The sequence below is a fragment of the Schistocerca gregaria genome, chromosome 6 (assembly GCF_023897955.1).
Source record: "Schistocerca gregaria isolate iqSchGreg1 chromosome 6, iqSchGreg1.2, whole genome shotgun sequence".
Classification (NCBI taxonomy): Eukaryota; Metazoa; Arthropoda; class Insecta; order Orthoptera; family Acrididae; genus Schistocerca; species Schistocerca gregaria.
In genome coordinates, this window is record NC_064925.1 from 372,149,069 (window position 1) to 372,172,728 (window position 23,660).

A 23,660-nucleotide genomic window follows, 5' to 3' on the forward strand; every position below is an offset into this window, starting at 1 on the left:
AGTTCCAACACGTTCTCTGCTCCTGAAACTATCCCGGTCTCAACCTATGGTAACCAACTGCCCCACACCCTTTACCGAACAGTTTCCACCCCCTCATGCTATCACCTCCTCCCTTTTCACATTCCCCTACCCTCTGTGTGTGCTGCCCTCCGACAATGCACCTGCCCATTCTTTCCCCTTCCGTGCCCCTCTCCTTTTCCATTCCCCATTTTTTCTGCCACACTCCACCTTCCAACTGTGCAACTGGCAGTTTCTCGTTCCTGCACACCCCACCAGAAGGCAGTACTCTCTCACACCCCAACCCCCTCTCCCCTACACCCGCACCCTGCTATCCCTCCCCCTACCTCGTTCAACTCCAAATGGCCATTTATGTGTGAGCTGTATTCTGGTTGGAGCTTCCAGTGGTAATGGTCGTGTGTGCATGAGGTGTCGTTGTTTGCGTGAAAGTATGTGTGTTTCCTTTGGTGAAGACGACATTGACCAAAAGCTGTAATGTGCAACAGTCATTTCGTTGTATCTGACTTTATGGTGAGTAGCAATCTAACCTTCTATCCTTTTCACTCATGAAGTATGAATGATTGGACAAATGAAAGTATCATGCTGCAATTCATGTGCCACTTACAGCAATAAATACTCATAACTTAGAACTCGCCTTCTCAGAATTCACGTTGGGCTATTTACTTTTTTCTGACTGAATCCAATTCATGTCTATTTGACATTTCCTTTATTTCTCCGTGTCCTATTTTCGTTACCTTGTCAAAGTCCTTTCAACAAGCCAAATGGTGCTCTATCTACTGTAAATCTCTCTTATATATATTATTATCTTATGACTAAACAATTCACTTCACACTTTCTTAGAGGGGGGGGGGGAGGGGGGGGGGGGGGAGAAAAACGCAGCCCCCTCTCAAATTCAAATAATTTCCTAGTCTCATAAATGTTGTTCTTTCTCTCATGCACTAATCATACAGCAAAGTAAGAACTGCATTTCAGCAGACCTACAGAATTTATCGTGTGTGTCCATTCACTATCCAAATTTTCACATAGAGAAAAGTACAAATCATGTATACTACATTCAAAAACAGAGACTGCTCATAAGGAATTGCCAGTTGCCCCATTTTCCCAGTACAACAGTTAAACAGTGATTCAACACTGTCGGATCGGCCTCACTGAACCAGAATTTTATAAGAACAATGCACTTTCAGATCAAACATTTCATTAAGCGATACTTACGAGGGTCAAATATTAATAGTTACAGTATACCCTAAGGGCCAACAAATTAAAGGAAAATATGAGAGAAACTTACCAACCAGTTTGACTCTTCCAGAATCTAACAGCTCTGGCTTGTCAGAGCGAACATTATTTCGTGAAAATTCAACTAACTCCGGGATGTGATCTATGCCAACGGCTCGTCCTGTTTCACCCACCATGAGTGCCATGCAGACAGTAAGATAACCACTGCCTGATCCAACATCCAATGCTCTCTCACCTTCTTTCAGGTGATCTTTCAAGAGTTCCAGGGCATGAGCATGCTAAATTAAAGAAATATTGTAAGATAATGCACACTTTTGTTACATTCTTGTATAGGTAGCTAAATTAAAGAAATATTGTAAGATAACGCACACTTTTGTTACATTCTTGTATAGGTAAATAACTACTGCAAATTTATTATTTCCTTTATTTACAGTAGGTGTTTCCAAGTGAATTAGTCTCATTTCAATGATAATAGTACAAAACAAGTAATATATGATGATGATGATGATGATTAGTGTTTTAGGGCGCACAACAACAAGGTTATCAGCGCCCTAAGTAATATAAAACAAAAATTACTATCACATAACAATATACCATAATTTTAAACAAATGATTATCAATCATGTTAATTTTTATCACAGCACAAAGTACAATTTCATGTTCCAACTGACTTTGCAAGGTGGGTGATAAAAGAAACAAGTTTCATGGATATTTCCAACCTTTTAGTTCTGTACAACACACTTCATAGTTATAATAACAGACACAACCTTTCAGCTGAAAGCACAAACAACATTTGTGTAGCATAGCCAGTGCAGATCCTGTTACAATTCCTTCAACATGAAACAAAGATGAATGAATCAACTGGGTGTAATATTTGTCATTATTCTGGGAGAGAGGTCCTAAAACTTTGTAAGTCAAAAGCATTCACACAAAGCTTCTCCCCAGTCCACATTGGTAAGCTTCATGTCATGAGTCTCTTAACTAGCTGCTGCACCTATATCCACATGTACTGACAGCAGTTATGGAATATTGGTAACAAAGCTTCTTGTTTTTTTATGTAGGCAAAGCAATATAGCTGACTGTTGGTAGGTTAGAGGTACTGGAAGGTGGACTGTAGCTGACCGTTCAGTCAGATGTGAAGTCTCTAGTAAGTTTAAGTGCTATTTAGCCATTGATAACTCAGCTATGATATACATAAGAGTTAAAGGCTGAGTGAGTCAGGGTGTTGCTGTTGGTCCCCAGGAATAGACAAGACGCTGCTTGAAGGCTCAGGTATTACCCAAAGTAACACTTACAATATTTTAGGACAGTGTTGTGTGTAGGCAAGCTATTGTTAAAACACATTTTCAATTGGTGGTTGATCTGTGTTGTTACGATGAAAGCAGGTTCACGTAAGTTGAATGTTGGTCTTCATTTATAATAATGCATCCCTGGAGTTCTACTTTCTCTAATTATAATGTGTTCCATTGCTGCTACAGAAGTTCCTCTCATTACTAGGACCACGATGTCAGCAGAAGTTTAAAAAATATGGATTCTAGCATTCTGTTGGCTCAAATCTTAAAGATGTTACACAAGACTGTGGCTAGGATGGTCTTGAGGCAGTTTCTTTTGTAGATGCCTCATGTTACTGATCTGGTCACCCATGACCATTTGAAATAGCCTGGTTCTTAGCATATTATTCAGGAACTACATCAATTTTCGATTAGATGAAACACTTAAAAATCAGCAGACTAATCCATGCATTACCTGTACTGTACACAGTCATCATGTCTATGAATGCTGCTAATATTTTGAGGCCTGCTTGGAAATCTACTCCTGTGAAGTTGTAGGAGGTGCAGCTCAGTATTTGTTCAGTGCAGCAGCATCTCACAAGGAAACTGGCTGGATATGAAGGGTTGTATCCACTGATCTTGCCCTTAATTCTTTCTAGAATTATTATTCCCAAGAGTTTACAGCATGCTCTTTGGGTTGATTTTTGTCAGTAACTTTCTGCTCTGTTCCGACATCTGTCTTCTGAAATTCTCTCAAGTAAAAGGTAAATAGTTGTAGACATAAAAGAATAAATCTGGGAACATGGAAATTAAATGTAAGTGGAATAGTCAATCAAATAGACCAAGTGTTAGTAAAGGCATGACATGTCGCATCAATTATCGGTGTGAGAAGCTGCAGGGGCCAGAACTGTGACTCAGACCAATATGCTGTAAATGCTGTAGTGAGAGAAACTATCTGAAATACCTAAAGCTAGAATGGAGAAAAATACAAACTGGGACACAGAAAAACTGAATGACCCAGAAGTTGTGAGAGCATACCAAGCAAAAGTTAGAGATGCACTGATTCCCAGCAAGGAACAATGGGAATCCAAGAGAGATGGACTAAGATCCAGAAAGCGGTGAAAGAGGCAGCAAGAGATGTAGCTGGAATGAGAAGAAATGAAAGAAATGAGTGGTCTGATGATGAATGCAGGCTAGTATAGAATATACAAATGCAGCTAGACTGACAATGATACAAAGAGAAACAAGAAGAAACATGGAGGTGTACTAAGAAATAAGAACCAATGCCCAAAGAATATGCAAGAAAAAGAAAAAGGAATGGCTGAAATCAAAGTTTAAAGAGATAGAAGAATTAAAGGAATAGAATGAAATGAATAAATTCTCTATCATGCTGTGGGAAAGATTAGAAAAAGATTTTCAACACGAACAACGTGCATGCAAAAACAGAAACCGCGAGGTAATAAGAGATGAATAAGAAACAGGTAATAAGAGATGAACAAGAAATATTGCAAAGGAGGGAAGAATACTTTGAAGTACACCCAACAAAAACTCAGATCAGGCCCCAACAGGTACACAGAAACAGGAAGAGAACACAGAGGCAAGAGAAATTGAAAGAGATGAGACACAAAATCCAACAATGCTGGAAGTGGAAACTGTGATAAATAAACTAAAAAATAAGCATGCACCCGGTGAAGATGGGATCATGTCACAACCAATAAAATTGGTTGGTGGTGGTGGTGGTGGTGGTGGTGGTGGTGGTGGTGGTGGGGGGGGGGGGGGGGGGGACCTTTTAAGACATGAAATATTTAAACTAATAAAGAACATATGAGCAAATGAAAGCATGCTGGAGGAGTGGAATACTGGAATAATATGCCCAATATATAAGAAAGGAGAAAAACTCAATTGTGAGAACCACAGAGGCATAATACTACTGAGTGCAGTATATAAGACTTTCTCTAGACTGCTCAATGAAAGAATAAAGAAGTGCACCAAAAAGATACTCTGAGAATACCAATGTGCGTTCTGGCCAAAGAGAGGTAAATCTGACCAGCTGTTTGTTGTTAGACAAATAATGGAAAAAAAAAATTATGAATATGATATAGATCTCCACTTCCTGTTCATTGACTTTAAACAAGCTATCGATAGTATTAATAGACCAGGACTGAAAGAATTGGGCATCTGTGATAAACTGAGAAGGTTAATCGAGCTAACAATGAAGGACACAAAAGTAAAAGTGAACAACAGAATGGCCACGCAGTTTGACTTTGAGAACGGAGTGAAACAGGGTGATGGCATCTCTGCAGTCCTGTTTAACTTAGCACTGCATAGTATCACACGAAAAGTAGATAAAAAAGGAACAATAATCATAAAGTCCAGCCAGGTAGGTGCATATGCAGATGATGATGTCATAGTGGCAAGGGATGTAACATCGATTAAGGAAATATATGTAGAAATGGAAGCAGAAGGAACAAGAATTCGACTTACTGTAACTGAAAGGCAGACAAAATACATGGTTTTGTCCAATTCTGAAGCTAGAAGAACACCACAGGACCTGAATATCTCTGATAAATGTTTCAAGGCTGTTGGATGCTTCCATTATTTAACAAGCAGGAAACAAAGACTATTATGCAAACCTACAGATATTCTAGAACACTAATTAAAAGAACAAATAAATTGAGAGTATATTATTCCCTTGTGTGACCTGTTGCCACATATTGATCAGAAATGTGGACAATGACAGAGGCAGACAGTAACAGCCTAAGGGCATTTAAAAGGAAAATCTTACAAAAACATCTACTATGGGCCTGTAAGAGGCAGAAGGTTGGAGAGTGAGATACAACCATGAAATACAAGAGCTTATACAAGGGAAAGATACAGTGAAATTTATCAAATCTCAAAGAATACGGTGGTTAGGACATACGGAGAGGATGACAGAAGGCAGGATACCCAAACGAATAATGAATGCCTTACAGTATTCAACCACAAAGAAGGGCAGACCAAGAGCCAGATGGATGGACAACATGCTGGCTGACCTTGCCAAGATGGGGATCCTTGAATGGAAGAAAAAGGCAGAGAACAGAGAGAGATGGAGGAAGATTATTGAGGATACCAAGGCCCACCAAGGGCTGTAGTGCCGAAGAAGAAGAAGAAGAAGAAGAAGAAGAAGAAGAAGAAGAAGAAGAAGAAGAAGTGGGAAGGACAGGAATAAGACAGCCTAGGATGAAGTGTATTTCAAAGACACTGAGAAAGGATAAGATCAGACAATAAAAGGGAACTAAAAACAAACAGCCAATGACAGAGGGGAGTCACTGCATTGACAAAGAATTAGCCTTTAGAATATGCATGTAAGTCAAAAGATTTGACTAAAGGCATTATCTGTTCGCTGCTCTCATTGGCTGTGTGTACCCAGCAGCTGTCACACCCTCTTTCCTTCTCATCATATCTCACAGAAAGTATTGATAGGATTGCTGCACAAACAAAGTTAAGTACACAACTATTCCTGACCAAGACCTTTATTCTAGAGTACACTATGTAAATTTCATTGTACAATCAAAATGTCGTGGTTTAATGCATCAAACAGCTGAATTAATAAATTGTAAAAGGAGATTACATTTAATGTAAGTAAATGTTAATTATGAAAACAAGCTATGTATTTCTTCTCTTGCAAAATCAGTTGTCTCACATAACAGTAAAATACCCAAAACACAGTCTATGAAAATGAAATAACTATGATGAATTTCAAGCACTACTGAACTGTATAGCATCTCTGAAATTAATACGTATGGTAGGGAAAAATAAATATTGTATGTTTCCTGCCTACCAGTTGCTTACTGTAAATTACAGTTGTGCACTATGATATGTTCAATAGGTTATGGACCTAGAGTGTATCAGATGAGATAGCTTGCTGATTTAGGAGGTAAAATCTAACCTGCATGACAAACCAGCATATCACTGTATTTGTCTTGGAGATATGCCCTTTATTAACCACTGGCCACTTAACAGTGCAAAAGATTTTATCCTTTTACACAGAAGTTCTTCCAATTTAATTCCATTTCTTTCTCTGATGAAGACTGTGGTGGAAAGCTTATGCCTTAATTGTGCCTATCTGCAACTTAACGTGTCATCTTTATGGTAACTATCAATCTATCATTTACAAAGGAGTTCATTAGAATAAAACCACTTCACTGCTAGTCTTAATTTTCTTTAACTGCCTGCTACAATTTTATGGTGGCGCAGCATGTATAAAGCGGTGTGTCATCTACTAATCATACTACTGTATTAGATCCTATGTGGGAAGGTAAATTGTTACTTCAATAATGGAAAGAAATGAACCAAGAGCCAAAAGCTAGATGGCATGCCAGTCTGAACCTCCTTCAGTAACTAGCATCTATTCTGAATAGAGATAAGCTGTCTCCTGTTGTTTAAACAGGACTAAATTACAGTTAAAGTTGGGTTGTGTGTGTCATAAACTTCGTGTTTTGCAAGTAGGGTGTAGAGCTAAATGGTATACAGGCTTTAGTGAGATTACAAAGTATAACAAACAGGTCCTTATTTTCAAAATGCAGTTAACACCTAGTTGTTAACTTCAAAGACAGTCTGGCTGTTGGAGAGAACATGCTTATAAAATATTTATTAAGCTGGCTTGGAATACTGAAACAACAAAAACTGGTCAGTAGTTGGACAGCTGCTTATCTTTCTTTCTGAAGACTTGTATCACCATACAAATTTTTAGTTTACCAGGAAAAATAGCAGATTACAAACATTAATTAAAAATGAAATTAAGTTGTTGACAGAAACTTCTTTTAAAAAATTACAAAATTCGAGAACCAGAAGAAATAGTAAACAATGATTTGGAAAGTATGAGTGACTGGTTTTGTGCAAATGGTCTCACTCTCAGTTTTATTAAGTTAACATATTCATTTCTGCACATCTAGATGCACTATAGCTATGTAGCACACGGTAAATGAATAATAAATAGGACAAAAAACTTCAAAATTATTGGATTTCCATATTGATGAGATTTTAAACTGGAAAAAACATTTCAGGCTACTAAAACAACTTAGTTCAGCAACATTTGCACTTAGAATTATTGCAAATCTTGGGGAGATGCAAATCATCAATTGACATATTTTCATTTAATAATGTCACACAGAATAATGTTATGGAGTAACTCATCTTTAACAAAGAAAGTCTTCATTGCCCACAAACACACTACAAGAATAAAATGTGGTCCTCACCCATCATCTCATAGAAATAGTTACGCATTTTGACTACTGCTTTACAGTATTTATTTCCTCGTGAAGTTTATGTAAACAATTAACTGCAGTTCAAAAGGAACAATGTTGTTTATAACTACAATATCAGAGTAAAAAAATAAGATTCATTATGCCATATTAAGGTTGTCTTAAGCACAAAAAAGGTGCACAATGCTGTAACCACAATTTTTTATCACAGAGCCAAGAGAGTAAAATAGTCTACTATGCCTACTTTCATATGGCATCATATTTTGGACAATTCATCAGTAAGAGAAAAAGTATTCATTTGCACAGAAGTGTGTAATCAGAATGATAGCTGGAGCCCACCCAAAACCACTTTGCAGACATTTTTTTAAGAAACTCTGACACTTCACAGTACCTTCGCAATGCATATATTCACTTACGAAGTTTGTTATAAATAACCCACCCCATTTCAAAAATAATAGAGAAGTGCATAGCTACATCACTAGAGCAAAGGATGATCTTCACTATTCTGGGTTAAATCTTTGGCACACAAAGGGGTGAAGTTGTGCTGCCTTTGCTTAGTCATTGACCCCATTTCAGTAGCCAACATGGTCTGCACCGGTGCACATCGTGGTTTTGCCATTCGTGCTTATTATGAAAACAACATATCTGTGATCGCTACACAATGAGCTTTTCAGCGACAGTTCAACATTCCACTCAAAACTTTCGCTGAAAATAACCCCCGAATTATTATTGGAAGACCACAACATACTCCTTGAGTGACAGTGTGGCATGCTGTATCACATTCTGGTATGGTAGGCCCATTCTTTTTAAAAGAGGAGGAAGGAGTGACCGTGACAGTGAATTCCACACATTATGTTTCAATGTTGTAAAATTTTATGCAACCCCGAATGGACTAGATTCACTGTGGCATGTAGTGAATGAGAGCACTTTCCCTTCCAGTCGGCAAATGCAGGCATGGAGCCGTTTAAAGGCTATGAGGTGTTGCAGTCACCTGCTCAACCATCACATTGATGTTACCATGTGGGAGAGATTCAACAGTGACAGCAGACATGAAAGTTTCCCAATCCGCCTTGTTTAAAGCCCATCTGGGCACGCTTCCTTGGGCCTGACACCAGAGCAGTGACAGGAATATGGGGAAATGGTCACTATCACACAGGTTGTCACTTGACGCAAGAGACCCCTTCCTAGTGAGACGAGCTGAAGAGAACTCATGCTTCTCCGGCTCAGAAGTGGGACCGATGTCCCCGATGGTTGGAGGGGGTGGGGGAGGGGGGGTGATGCTCCACAAGTAGGTGGTGCGGGAGCAACAGGGAGGGAAGTGCCCCCTACCATCAAGAGGGCAGGTGTAGTCTTCTGGTTCTGAGATGCGACAGGAATGCGAGGAACTGATGGGGCAACAATTGTTCTCATAGTGGCGGTGTAAGAGGAGATCATAGCCAGAGTATATAGGCCCTAAAATTTCCTCTCAGTCTCAGAGTAGGTCAGTTGGTCTAGGGTCTTATATTCCACGATTTTCCTCTCTTTCTGTAAAATTCTGCAGTCTGGCGAGCAAGGTGAATGATCCTCTTTGCAGGTCACACAAATGGGAGGGGGGTGACGTGGAGTATTGGGATGTGATGGACATCCACAATCTTGACATGTGACACTGGAAGTACAGTGGGAAGACATATGGCTGAACTTCCAACATTGCGTCGGGAGGGGGGATATATGGTTTGACGTCACAGCGGTAGACCATTACCTTGACCTTCTCAGGCAATGCGGCACCCTTGAAGGACCCGTAGCAACCTGATTATCCCTCTAACTTTATGGATGTGCCAGACGAAATGAACACCTCGCCCCTCTAAATAGGCGCATAGCTTGTTGTCAGACTGCAACTTGCCACAAGCAAGTAATGCCCCTGACTGGGCAGAGGATGCAGTTTTTATCAAGACTGATCCAGAGCGCATTTTGGACAAGCCCTCCACCTCCCCAAACTTGTCCTCCAAATGTTCCATGAAAAACTCGGGCTTCATGGACATGAAAGATTCCCCATCAACTCTCGTACATACGAGGTACCAGGGTGAACAAGCTTCGCTGCCATCCTTAGCCTGGCATTCCTCCCATGGTGTGGCCAGGGAAAGGAACAATTTGGGGTAATGTTTCTTAGCATTGAAGTTAGAGACTGCTGGCAGCGGACCACCAGCAAGAGATGACGTGCTATGCTTCTGGTCGTATGTAAAGTACACAAGCGGCAAGACGCAGTCAACACCTTCGCTGCGCAGTGCCGATGCTACTGTTATCGACGACTGTGCCGCTAAAGCGGAGTTATTGAACGCAGTTTTCCGAAATTCCTTCACCAGGGAAGACGAATGGAATATTCCAGAATTTGAAACACGAACATCTGCTAGCATGAGTTTCTTAGAAGTAGATACCCTAGGGGTTGCGAAGCAACTCAAATTGCTTGATACGGGCAAGTCTTCAGGTCCAGATTGTAAACCGATTAGGTTCCTTTCAGATTACGCTGATACTATAGCTCCCTACTTAGCACTCATATACAACCGCTCGCTCACCGATATATCTGTGCCTACAGATTGGAAAATTGCGCAGGTCACACCAGTAGTAGGAGTAATCCATTTAACTACAGACCTATATCATTGACGTCGGTCTGCAGTACGGTTTTGGAGCATATACTGTATTCAAACATTATGAATCACCTAGAATGAAACGATCTATTGACACGTAATCAGCATAGCTTCAGAAAACATCGCTCTTGTGCAACGCAGCTAGCTCTTTATTCGCACGAAGTAATGGCCGCTATCGACAGGGGATCTCAAGTTGATTCCGTATTTCTAGATTTCCGGAAAGCTTTTGACACCGTTCCTCACAAGCGACGTCTAATCAAGCTGCGGAGCTATGGGGTATCGTCTCAGTTGTGCGACTGGATTCGTGATGTCCTGTCAGGAAGGTCGCAGATCGTAGTAACAGACGGCAAATCATCGAGTAAAACTGAAGTGATATCAGGTGTTCCACAGGGAAGCATCCTGGGACCTCTGCTGTTCCTGATCTATATAAATGACCTGGGTGACAATCTGAGCAGTTCTCTTAGATTGTTCGCAGATGATGCTGTAATTTACCATCTAGTAAGCTCGTCCAAAGACCAGTATCAGTTGCAAAGCGATTTAGAAAAGATTGCTGTATGGTATGTCAGGTGGCAGTTGACGCTAAATAACGAAAAGTATGAGATGATCCACATGAGTTCCAAAAGAAATCTGTTGGAATTCAATTACTCGATAAATAGTACAATTCTCAAGGCTGTCAATTCAACTAAGTACCTGGGTGTTAAAATTACGAACAACTTCAGTTGGAAGGACCACATAGATAATATTGTTGGGAAGGCGAGCCAAAGGTTGCGTTTCATTGGCAGGACACTTAGAAGATGCAACAAGTCCACTAAAGAGACAGCTTACACTACACTCGTTCGTCCTCTGTTAGAATATTGCTGCGCGGTGTGGGATCCTTACCAGGTGGGATTGACGGAGGACATCGAAAGGGTGCAAAAAAGGGCAGCTCATTTTGTATTATTACGTTATAGGGGAGAGAGTGTGGCAGATATGATACACGAGTTGGGATGGAAGTCATTACAGCATAGACGTTTTTCGTCGCGGCGAGACCTTTTTACGAAATTTCAGTCACCAACTTTCTCTTCCGAATGCGAAAATATTTTGTTGAGCCCAACCTACATAGGTAGGAATGATCATCAAAATAAAATAAGAGAAATCAGAGCTCGAACAGAAAGGTTTAGGTGTTCATTTTTCCCGCTCGCTGTTCGGGAGTGGAATAGTAGAGAGATAGTATGATTGTGGTTCGATGAACCCTCTGCCAAGCACTTAAATGTGAATTGCAGAGTAGTCATGTAGATGTAGATGGAGTGTCATCTGCCCTGATGCCACCCACTCCAACCAGGGGCCCACTACACAGGTGCCACCCAGCCTCAGCAAGGTCCACCAGGCAGGGTGGTCGTTGCCGGGAGTCACGATGTCCCATGGAGATGGGCATGTAGGTACTCCATGGCATAAGTGGGGAGTTACCGGAGAAGGCATCAAAAGAGTGATCACTGTGCTGTCAGGGGCTACAACCAACAGGGTACATAGCGGCCCCACCACAATGGACTGGCTACCGTGCTGGATGAGATGCTAAGAAGTCCATGGTCATCGTTGGCACAGAAAGTGACACTGCATAATGCATGGTGGAAAACACACCCAGGAAGGTGTCATTGCCCAAGAGATGAAGAATGAGGGGGACTGCAATGCAATGACGAGAAAAGTGGGCTAAAGATCTCAATGCATGATGAACACAATGCACCATGGAAGGCACCCTTCCCCAATTGGCTCGCTCTTCAGGAAAATTTAGAAAGTTGGAGGTCAAACTCGACAGGGGACCATCACATAAAAGCTGAAATGTGTGAGACTCATTTTTGTCGCCTCTTACGATAGGCAGGAATACCCGAGGCCTATTCTAACCCCTGGACCAGCAGGGGAGGGGGGAAGCAGGTTGATTTATGATCATCTTATGTGATTGTCAAGACAATGTTGGATAGATGCCTAATAAACATAATTAGAAAATGCAGTCAGGCAATTTAATCTCAAATCATAAAGGGCATGTCAGTTTCTCAAAAATGTTAGACCTCTGTACCTAGTGTGTTACGAAACAAAATATTTTCATTTTATCTTTGTTTTTGTAAATGGTATAGTTCTTTGAAAAATGTATATTTTGTAAATAACTCTTAAACAGTACAGAACATTCCATTAGAACTACTGACGGCCTTGGGAGAGCCAGTCATGACAAAACTCTACCAGCTGGTGAGCAAGATGTATGAGACAGGCGAAATACCCTCAGACTTCAAGAAGAATATAATAATTCCAATCCCAAAGAAAGCAGGTGCTGACAGATGTGAAAATTACCGAACTATCAGTTTAATAAGTCACAGCTGCAAAACACTAACGCAAATTCTTTACAGACGAATGGAAAACTAGTAGAATCCGACCTCGCAGAAGATCAGTTTGGATTCCGTAGAAATGTTGGAACACGTGAGGCAATACTGACCCTACGACTTATCTTAAATTAACGAAAGACAAACCTATGATTCTAGCATTTGTAGACTTAGAGTAAGCTTTTGACAATGTTGACCGGAATACTCTCTTTCAAATTCTGAAGGTGGCAGGGGTAAAATACAGGGAGCGAAAGGCTATTTACAATTTGTACAGAAACCAGATGGCAGTTACAAGAGTCGAGGGACATGAAAGGGAAGCAGTGGTTGGGAAGGGAGTGAGACAGGGTTGTAGCCTCTCCCCAATGTTATTCAATCTGTATATTGTGCAAGCAGTGAAGGGAACAAAAGAAAAAATTCGGAGTAGGTATTAAAATCCATGGAGAAGAAATAAAAACTTTGAGGTTCACCGATGACATTGCAATTCTGTCAGAGACAGCAAAGGACTTAGAAGAGCTGTTGAACAGAATGGATAGTGTCTTCAAAGGAGGGTATAAGATGAACACCAAAAAAAGTAAAATGAGGATCAAGGAATGTAGTGATTCTGAGGGAATTACATTAGGAAATGAGGCATTTGAAGTAGTAAAGGATTTTTGCTATTTGGGGAGCAAAATAACTGATGATGGTCAAAGTAGAGAGGATATAAAATGTAGACTGGCAATTGCAAGGAAAGTGTTTCTGAAGAAGAGAAATTTGTTAACATTGAGTATAGATTTAAATTACAGAAAGTCGTTTCTGAAAGTATTTGTATGGAGTGTAGCCATGTATGGAAGTGAAACAGACGATAAATAGTTTGGACAAGAAGAGAATAGAGGCTTTCAAAATCTTCAGCGTGAAGCTCTTAATGCTATAAGAGGTGCTATTGGATTCGTAAGGTCATTTCAAAATTACTACAAAACATGGAACTCTTACTTCTAAATGAACGTACATTAGGGGAATTGCATAAAAAAGGGGTAATCTACTATGATGTCACTGGTAAGAATTCAGTCAAGTCCCTGCTGGGTTGCAGCCTGGAGTGGCATATACATTCCAAGAACAGTTCTCCATGCAATGCAACCTGTCACTGTGTGTGAAATGCACAGACCTCAGTACATTTTAGAAGACTTTGTTGAGAGCAACTCCATTTCTTATCTGTATGACAAGCAGTGGTGGGTGGAACAAATAATTAGTATCTCGCATGTGCTACAAGGTGTAACAGTCTCCTTTATGATATCTCATGGTTCCAGCAAATTCTTTCAAATGGACACTATCAGCAGTTCATTGTGCAGTTCCCACTTCCCAAGCATTGCTCTTGTTGAATCACCCTTGTCCATGTGCAAATTCAGCTCGGCTATACAAATTCAATGTGGAACAGATGGAAAAACATATGAACGCTTTTCAACAGTGTAACATCTATTATTACAGTATAGGCAATTTTAATTCAAGTAACGTCATAAATTATGGAAAAAAATGAGAATAATATTGGAACCAAAGCTATTTTCTACATCTATTTTTTTAACATAATGTTTGAACAAAATGAACCATTGTTTTCCCACTCACTTATAATGCTGTAAAGTACTTATTCTGACTATGATATAGAAGTTTTGCATTACATTTACTCAATTTCAGCAATCAACTAAAAAATCTTAAGTTCCAGGACTTTATCTTGAGAGTTAGGTTTAACAAAAATTTCTCAAATCCTGCACTACAAAATATTGTCCAATCTGAATGTACCTTCCATTAGTACAATGACCAACATCACACAATTTTGGGAATATTCAGGATGTGGGTTTCAGAGTAAATAATTTATTTAAAAAAATCTAATTCATCTTCATATAGAAATACTTTTGGCAGTTTAAGAATTTCCAACATTAATATCATAGCTCAAAGTTAGCAGTCTTTCCACTTTATAACTTTTCACGACAATTAACATCCAATGACTGTTCATATTTTCAAAACATAATTGTTAAGTTTGCTGAGAGTTACAGAATTCCGTAGCTCATTTTTCGAGACGAAATGCGAAAAAATCTCAAAAGTGTGTATAGGTTAGTTACATCTGACAGTATTGAACAAACTTTTAAATAAAAATAATTTCAAATCTCTATCACTTTTTTTTATTATCATCTGTTTTTTTCCTCCTGTTTTGATATTTTTACAAATACTATGACGTTTTTGTAAATCATTCACAAAATCAAAACATTTTAATTTTGGAGGGGTGTCTTCAGGAACTTCAACACACGTTTTTCAGAAAACTTTAAAATAAAGATGTGACACATTCGGCCTTGGCATGTATGATGTGAGATGAAACAGCCCTAGAAGAATAATAGCATTCTGTTGAATTCCAAAGTTTTTACTTACCTTGTAGGTAAGGTATAATGATTAAATACCATACTGTAACACACTGGCAGGTGATACGCTCTGAACTGCAGTAATAAAGGAAGAGGGAGGTAACAAAATACAGATACTACTTTCTCTCAACCAAACAGCGACACAAAGGTATGTTACTGCTGAATCATGGCATTTCAAGTATAAATGGAATGTTGCTGCTTATCGATCGAAGTTTAACAGTAAAAAGGTGCAGTATTGTTTGCACAAACCTTTATACTTAATAATTTCTTAAAAGTACGTAAATTTTAATATTATCCTAGACAGACGAGTTGCCCTTTGAGTAGGAAAATAATGCACCAAATTACCATGTGAGGGGCGCTGATAGTTACGCCATAACCAATCCCTTGAGGTGCATCCATGTATGGGTTAAATTTCGCATATTTTCCACGGTCCACTTGCTCCATAACTTCTTCCACAATCTTACTACGAATTATTCCATTAGCTGCACAGACAAACAATATACAATAAAATATTCTAGAAACACATTACTGAATACCGGTGCGCAAATGCCAAACGGAAATAATTACCGCGTAAATTGCGGACCATGTCACTGTTATTTTTTCCGTGGGACCTCCAAGCCATCGCGAACTGCCGGTTGAAGCTCAAGTAAAAAACACAACCTACAGCAACAAGAGCGAAGAAGTGAGTCATAGGAGCTGCTAACCTGCAAGATTTTGAAACCATTATATATGGTTTTATGAAGAAAAACATAGCAAGTTTCATATAACTACACTGCACATTTTACACAGTGACAGCTCTAATGCATAACATTTCTTACCATAACAGTCGCACTAACCTGCTATTGTACGGTATCTGTGTAAGGGCAACTGACGACTTAAAATTTGTCCGACCATGACAGCAGCCTATCAAGCATATTGTGACGACGTATTTAGCACACGAAACAACAGAAATACGCAAAAATGTTGTAAATGTTTACCAAGTAGCACCTTCTAATTCTAACAATACGACTGTGAATTTCCGCAGAACTACAATTTCAACTGCAGCAGCAGAACCGAAATTTCGCCAAAGATAGTATTGTGAGAATAATAACAGACGTCTCCAGTAATGACACTTGCGGCAAAGGCATTAAAAATCTCCAAGCTTTACTATTTCTTTGGGTTTCCTGTGACGTCCGTAACAGTAAATAACGGAAGTGTGTATACTTTGAATTTCTCAGTGGAAGAAATCTCTCCAGACAGAAAAATTAAAGTTTGAAATCTCTCAGTCGCCTGTCCAGTTCCCTCAATAGGGAAAATTAAAATGTGGAAAAAGTAGGTTCGTGGCAGGCCGACAACGTAACAGTACCTGAGGGTTAGTATACCTCATATAAAAGAATTGTAAACACTTTTAAATGCAGTGACCACAATTTTCTTCTCTAAACAATGTTTTCACGATAGTAGGAGAGATTTCCGCTATCTATAATCACATGAATTTTTTTATGTAATCAAAGTGCTCCGACAGTTTTTAGGGTATACAAAGCTGTTCAGTATGACCAAGATTTATCGACATAAAGCGACTCTTATATGTGGGATACTCGGTTAAATCTGTAAAGTCTCAAGATAATATTAATTTTTGTCTTGTTGGAATTTCAATGCCTGTTTTCGAAATTCTTGATCCAAGAGTTCGTGAACTATATGTCAAAATGTGGTACCCGAATTATTGCTTCTATAATAATTAAGATTGAGGAATTTATATCATGGCATGCGAAACGAGAGTTTGGGTAGACTATCGATCTGATCATATGCGTGCTGTAAACTTGCTTGTGGAAACTGTTAGCTGATGACACAACAATCAAGGCACAGCACTCGACCTTTTTCCCGGGTACAGATCAAATCATAACACGGCTGACAGGGTCGTACAACGTCTTTGGGCCGTGTCGAGAGCGTCGCCAGATAGGTCTACGCCAAGGGCGTAGGCAAATAGGGGGCGCAAAACTGCCAGGAAAAAAGTGCAAGAAAAAAACTGGCTTAACAATCAGATGAGGTACATTTAGTTCACCTGTCCTTCGTGTTCCTACATTCTGCCTATGTGAAGAAGCCTTACATCGGACCGCAATAGTGTTCTAGCACCTACATCCAGTGCTTTTGCTTCGAAACTTGAACTTCTTTCGTGACAAATGTTCAGATAACTTACAGGATTGCATTCAGATAACGTCCTCGACAGACACCAGCACTTCGACCCATGATTTTCAAAGCACAAGTGAAACGACAGATTGCAGCTCATGGGAACTGATTCCAGTTATATTTTTCAGTAAAGCTGCATTCTCGTTAACAAATTCACAAAATTTGCTAAATATGTAGGAAAAACTACGGAAAGAAATTATTTTAATTTTACAAGAGCAGGGGGCGGGCAACTTCGGCAGATCTGCCAATGGTGTAGAACCATCTTGGTACAGTTCTGACTGCTGGAGAGTCCCAAAACTGGAGTACATTAAACACTTCATGTCTTAGTCTCACAAAGACCTATATATATGTGATTTCAAAAAAGCAACAATGATCTGGTAACACCAGAAGTAATGTTTGCGCATACTAAATTGACACCGTGGTGGTGGAAGCATTTTCCATTGTGTATGAGTTGGTATATTTTGCATATTTCCTTTGTTTATTGTTGCGCTATAAGGAACGTGTAATTATTGTTTGCTCCCAGATAAGCTAAATTAATACGTTAAATAGTTCTGTCCGGAATTTCATAGGTAAAGAAGCCCAAGTCACTGTAATATATCTGTTTCTAGCATACAATGCAGCACATTTCTTGTCGAGGAAATACATTACAAGGATGTAGCCCAAGAAACCTAAGCATACGTTTTTGAAAATATTAGTATCTTCTTTTATCAGTCTTTGAGGTAGACCTACGCTACATCAGTCACTTTTTAATTATCTTTGCCTAATGTTAGCCCCGAATTATTTCATTCTTTCTGATCGGGCTTTACTTTCTTCTACAGATATTTGGAGTATTCTTTGGTTTTGGTTTTCACTAGAATATTCTCTCTTATCTTGGGTTACTTTTTTTTCGCTTTCATTTGTGAGCATATTTTCTGTGACATGGAGTTCTTTTAAGTCAGTGGGTAGATCGTAGTATGGGCTGATATTTATGACTACCATAAATAAAGAATGCAGTAGATACATCTGTGTAAACTTTATCAGCCACTAAGAACACACATAACTGACTCAGACCAAGACTCAGATCGTACTACCCACTCTCTTCACAGTCCAAAGATCTTTTTCTTCTCGTGGACCAGGGTCTCTGGAAACTGTGTGGAGAATGATACTCCCACAGAACCCTCCGTCGGGAGTGTGGATCTCTGTGGGCTAGTTGCTTCCTCATGTGTGGTCAGCACAGCTGCGCTTGAGCAGTCATGTCATTGCTGACACATTGGGAGGCATGACAGGACAGTTTTTTGTGGGGGCCACTCCTTGTATATGTTGTGGTGCGGTATGGAGTGTAGCGGTAGATGAGGGGGTGAAGGTGAAGGTGTGGCTGACTGGTTGTGTTGCGGCTGGCGCTTGAGTAGCCATGGCCAGAGCGTTTCCTGAGCGATTGACATAATTGGTGAATAGATTGTAGATGTGGTAGGGCACCAGTTGCTGCAGGGGATGTTGTGGGTAGCCATAATGTGACCTGGACAGCAAAGTTTGGTGTGGTGGTAGATCATTAGATCAGTCATTAAGAGATGACTGTGCTGGTGGCGAACAGAGCTGGAATGTGCTTTGGCTGACAATAGCGTCGCCCTTGGGATGCGATGCATCCAGAGTGTCTTGTAGGACCCAGTCAGAATTGAGACTGGAGAGGGAGATTATCTTGGACTTACTGTGAAGCAAGATAACAAATGTCTGCAGTCCTTTTTGGAGTATCCAATAGTGGCTAGTGCACTATTTACTAAAACTGCAGTTAATGGCATACCGACCTGGAGGTGTGCATTGTTGTCAGGCAACGGCAATGGCTGTGGCATGTGGTGAGTGCTGCACTGAGGCTGATGATGTGGCAAGTAGTGAGGAGGAGTACGCACCTTGTATGCTGTGACCATTCTGAAGTGATTGTTGACATCCGGTATTTGCTCATGGCATGCCTATGAAATCTGGATGTAGGTGTGAGGTTGGTGTGTGGCATGGGGTTGCGTCCCATTTGTCACAGCTGGCCTTTCTGATGAGTGGAGATAATGCTTTGAATCGTGAGATGCACTGGCAGATTGTTTCTGTCATCGACTTGTGTATAGAAACATGTACTGCAGAATGATGTGTAGTAGGTGAAGTCTTAGAGAACCATCCTCAAACCCAAGCCATGGTAGTGTGGTGTGTTAATGTCATATGCACTACATTGGGTGAAAGTTTGCAGTGGCGTAGGAAGTCCATGCTGGTAATAGGCTTGCACACATCCATGACACAAACTGTACATTGTAAATCCGATGTAAGCTGAACAGTGTATGCAGTGGTGGAGATATCAGAGTCATCTGCGGAGTGTAGACTAATAGCCAATGATGGATCAAAACTGAGTGTGCTTGCATGGGACAAGGAATTAAGATCAGAGCCCATATCCACAGGGAAGAATTGTTTCATAGTTAGCTTTTGAATGAAGAGGCAAGTTAGGTTTTGAATGAAGAGGCATTCATCCAGGGGTGCCATAGAGGTGACATGAGCCTGTACAACATGCGAGGGTGGTAGGCAACTATGTTTTGCTGAGGTATCTGCCTAAAGGCAGTATGAAACCATCAGAATAACAGTTATGAAGAGGTTGTGTCACTGCGCATTTCCCTGTCCTGTGGTAGGGGCAGGGCGTTCTTGCTGTGGCATATTGGTGCTGGACATGGAGATATAATGTCACCTTCAGGTTGTGTTACGTTGGCTGTAATGGCAGTGGTTGGAGTTGAAGATGATAACATCTGACTGCTGCCTGTATTCTCATTTATTAATTGATGGTAATGGATGATGGGGAACGTAAGGTTGGCTAGCATGAGCTGTTTGTCAAGAGGTTCAGACTCATTCGTAATCATGACTAGTTGTAGTCCAAATGGTAGTTTAACCATCGTTAGATTCCATAATATCATGCCCAGCATGGGGACACAGTCTACGGTTACTTGGAGATGTCGCAAGATATGTAGCTTTTAATCGGACATAGGTTTCTATATTTGTTGTTCAGGAGTACATCGACACATTGTAGGATTGCAAACTGTACTGTGTTGTGCCTGTTCATTTGGGGCAGTGACATTATGACATCACTAACGATTTCTGCTTGACCTCCTAGATGGCAGAGTTAACTAATGCATCTAGCATTGTTATCAAGGACTCCTGGTGCCACAAAATAATTGTCAATCATGATGAACCACAAGGTGGAGTTGGTAACATCAAAAGGTAGCAATTTGAGGTGTGTACTAAGCTACAGACACGAACTGAAGGCTGAATTTTCAACATTACCCCTTGCGGCAGGCAAGGAGGCTGTCAATTGTGTTAGAGCCTGGTTTGTTGCAGCAGAATGGTGAGTATCTAGATGCTTGTGTTTCATGATGAGGAAGATGTGGGAGGCATGCATTTTGTGTCACATATATGTTGCACTAAGTTTTGAACAAGAACACTGCCCATGAAGGCACTGTCTTCCAAATTTAAAAGCAGGTCCTTAGTGTGAGGCAACATGCCTGCCATTGTTTGTGACACACAAATGGTTGTTGCGTGGTGCTGTGGAAATGTTCCCATTGTATACACAATGCAGAAGGCACAGGTGATGTGAAAATGTTTCTACAAACATTCTGGGGTCATTGTCCACTGGTAACACTATTATTAATGGAGTTTTACTCACAGTGTGAGAATGGATTCATAAATGGTAGGCAGTGCTGATGTATCAAAGGTTTGATTATGTTAGTAGGGGCAAGTCTCGAGTTCTCGGTGCACTTGGTTTTCAACACTTTCTATGTACACTGAGAACACTTCACATTCTGCACTGCAATCCAAATGCAGTGCACTGGTCAGAATGTTTTAATAGTGATAGCTGTATTGTCATGATGAAAAGTGGCAAAAATACGAAGAACTGTTCATTTCATGACTGACATGGGGCATCAATGTGGATAGATCACAGTATGAGCTGGTACTTATGACCACCATGAATAACAAATGCAGTGTATACATACATTTACATAAACTTTATTAGCTAAGACAAATATATGCAACTGTCTCGGATCAAGGCTCAGACCACACCGCCCTCTCTCTGTACAGTCCAAGGATCATTCTCTTCTTGTGGCGGAAGGTCTCTGGAGAGTGCATCCTGATCGATACACCTCAAGACTCAGACCACACCGCCCTCTCTCTGTACAGTCCAAGGATCATTCTCTTCTTGTGGCAGAAGGTCTCTGGAGAGTGCATCCTGATCGATACACCCACAAGTCCTTCTCTGTTTCCTTAAATGAATTTGGTTTGGTTTTTCTGCTGTGGAAGTGGTCAAACATTTTGGGTTAATTAATTTGGGTTCATTCTGAGGATATATCCATAAAAATCAGTTCTTCTTTTCCTCATTGTGTCTGAAAATTTTTTGGTATGGGGTTTCATTTCTGATGTGGTTTAGTTTGTCATTGTGGAGTGTGGGCTTAGGATTTTTCTTAATATCTTCCTTTGTTTGATCTCCAGCCACTGAATTTGGCCATAATCGGTGATAGACATTGTTTCACCTCCAGAATGAAATTTTCGTTCTGCAGCAGAGGGTCCACTGATATGAAACTTCCTGGTAGATTAAAACTGTGTGCTGGGTCAAGACTTGAACTCGGTACCTCCGCCTTTCGCAGGCATGTGCTCTAACATTGAGCTACCCAAGCACAACTCAAGACCCGTCCTCACAGGAGATGAAGTATTGGCGGAAGTAAATCTGTGAGGATGGGTCGTGAGTCATGGTTTGGTAGCTCAGTGATAGAGCACTTGCCCGTGAAAGGCAAAGGTCCCAAGTGTGAGTCTTGGTCTGGCACACAGTTTTAATCTGCCAGGAAGTTTCAGTGTTTCATCTGTATATAGGGCTTCTGGTTACATTTAGACAGCTGTTCCCCCCACCCCCCTCCTCCCCACACACACACACCTATCTCTGTATTTTTCGTCACCTTTATGACTGTTTGATGCAACCCACCATGAACTCCTGCCCTGTGCAACCACTTCATCTTAGAGTAGTACTTGCACCCTAAATCCTCAATTAGTTGTGTTTCAATCTCTGTCTTCCTCTACAGTTTTTACCTCTACAGCTCCCTCTAGTACCATGGAAGTTATTCCATGATGTGTTATCACATGTCCTATCATCCTGTCCCTTCTTCCTCTCAGTATTTTCCATATGTTTCTTTCTTCAGCAATTTTGAGGAGAAGTTCTTCATTTCTTAGTTTATCAGTCCACCCCATTCCCGGCATCCTTCTGTAGCACCACATCTCATATACTTTAACTCTATTTTGTACTGGTTTTCCTGCAGTCCACGATTCACTACCATACAATACTGCGTTCCAAACATACATTCTTAAATGTTCCAGTATTCAGCATACTTCTGTAGCACTACATCTCACATGCTTTGACTCTCTTCTGTTCTGGTTCTCCTACAGTGTCTGCCCCCGTTAGCTGAATGGTCAGCACAGTGGAATGCCATGCCAAGGGGCCCGGGTTCGAATCCCGGCTGGGGCAGGAGATTTTCTCTGCTCAGGAACTGGGTGTTGTGTTGTCCTCATCATCATTGCATCACCATCTCTGAAGTGCAAGTTGCTCAATGCGGCATCAAATGCAATAAGCACTAGCCCTCGGCCAAACTTCCCCGAACAGGGGACTCCCAGCCCACAATGCCATATGCTCATTTCCATTTCTCCTGTTAATGTCTTCTTTCTTACTATACAGAAATTTCTTCCTGAAAATTAAGGCTTTTGTTTGACATTAGCAGACTTTTTTTGGCCAGGAATGCCCTTCTATTAACCTATGTCAGCTAACACTCGAATTGCAAATACAGATTTGCGTTTCTGCAGTTCTGTGATGTGCTCCTTCCAACAGAGAGAGAGAGAGAGAGAGAGAGAGAGAGAGAGAGAGAGAGAGAGAGAGAAAATTTGACATGTTCCACATCCACGAGGATCTCCTCTTCACGGATCTATGGAATGAAAAACAAATCTAATCTAAACCTCAATGATCAACCTATCAGTCATGGACAATGAAGCATACTCTTAATGCGTAATATCTTTAAGATTACTTTCTTTTGTTCTAGCAGCTTGAAGCACAGTTCCCAGTTGTGACATGCTTTTGTCAATGTTAAATTATTGTGCAATGAAGGTGGATTATTCAAGATAGTGTTTTATTTAGTTAGAGTAGGTGTCCACATACCTTACAAGCAAAAGTCCCACAGAGGTGAGCCCATAAAACGAACGCAAGAGTATTCAGAAGTGCTACTCAGTGACTAATGTCAATAACAACAATGATGTCAAGCAAGAGGTAATATAGCAGAGCTCACCAACCATACAGTACTCTGACGTAAATTTATCAACAATTTTCATACTACTTCTCTACCATACC

General features: G+C 40.5%; 1 protein-coding gene across 14 annotated transcripts in view; it reads right to left on the reverse strand.

The window, feature by feature from the left end:
• The window catches only part of LOC126278047 (protein-L-isoaspartate(D-aspartate) O-methyltransferase), an 85,212-nt gene extending 68,797 nt beyond the window's left edge, over window positions 1-16,415 (reverse strand). For 3 of the 14 annotated variants that reach the window (XM_049977834.1, XM_049977835.1, XM_049977833.1), the window contains exons 1-4: window positions 15,955-16,400; window positions 15,686-15,778; window positions 15,464-15,600; window positions 1,304-1,529 (exon numbers count right to left, since the gene is read on the reverse strand). In XM_049977834.1, coding sequence (XP_049833791.1) covers window positions 1,304-1,529; window positions 15,464-15,600; window positions 15,686-15,778; window positions 15,955-16,012 — 514 coding nt within the window. In that variant the 5' untranslated portion in view covers window positions 16,013-16,400. Of the gene's footprint in view, window positions 1-1,303; window positions 1,530-15,463; window positions 15,601-15,685; window positions 15,823-15,954 lie in introns of all 14 variants that reach the window. The other 11 variants (XM_049977836.1, XM_049977837.1, XM_049977838.1 and 8 more) reach the window with 8 other exon arrangements.
• Window positions 16,416-23,660: the final 7,245 nt, after the last annotated feature.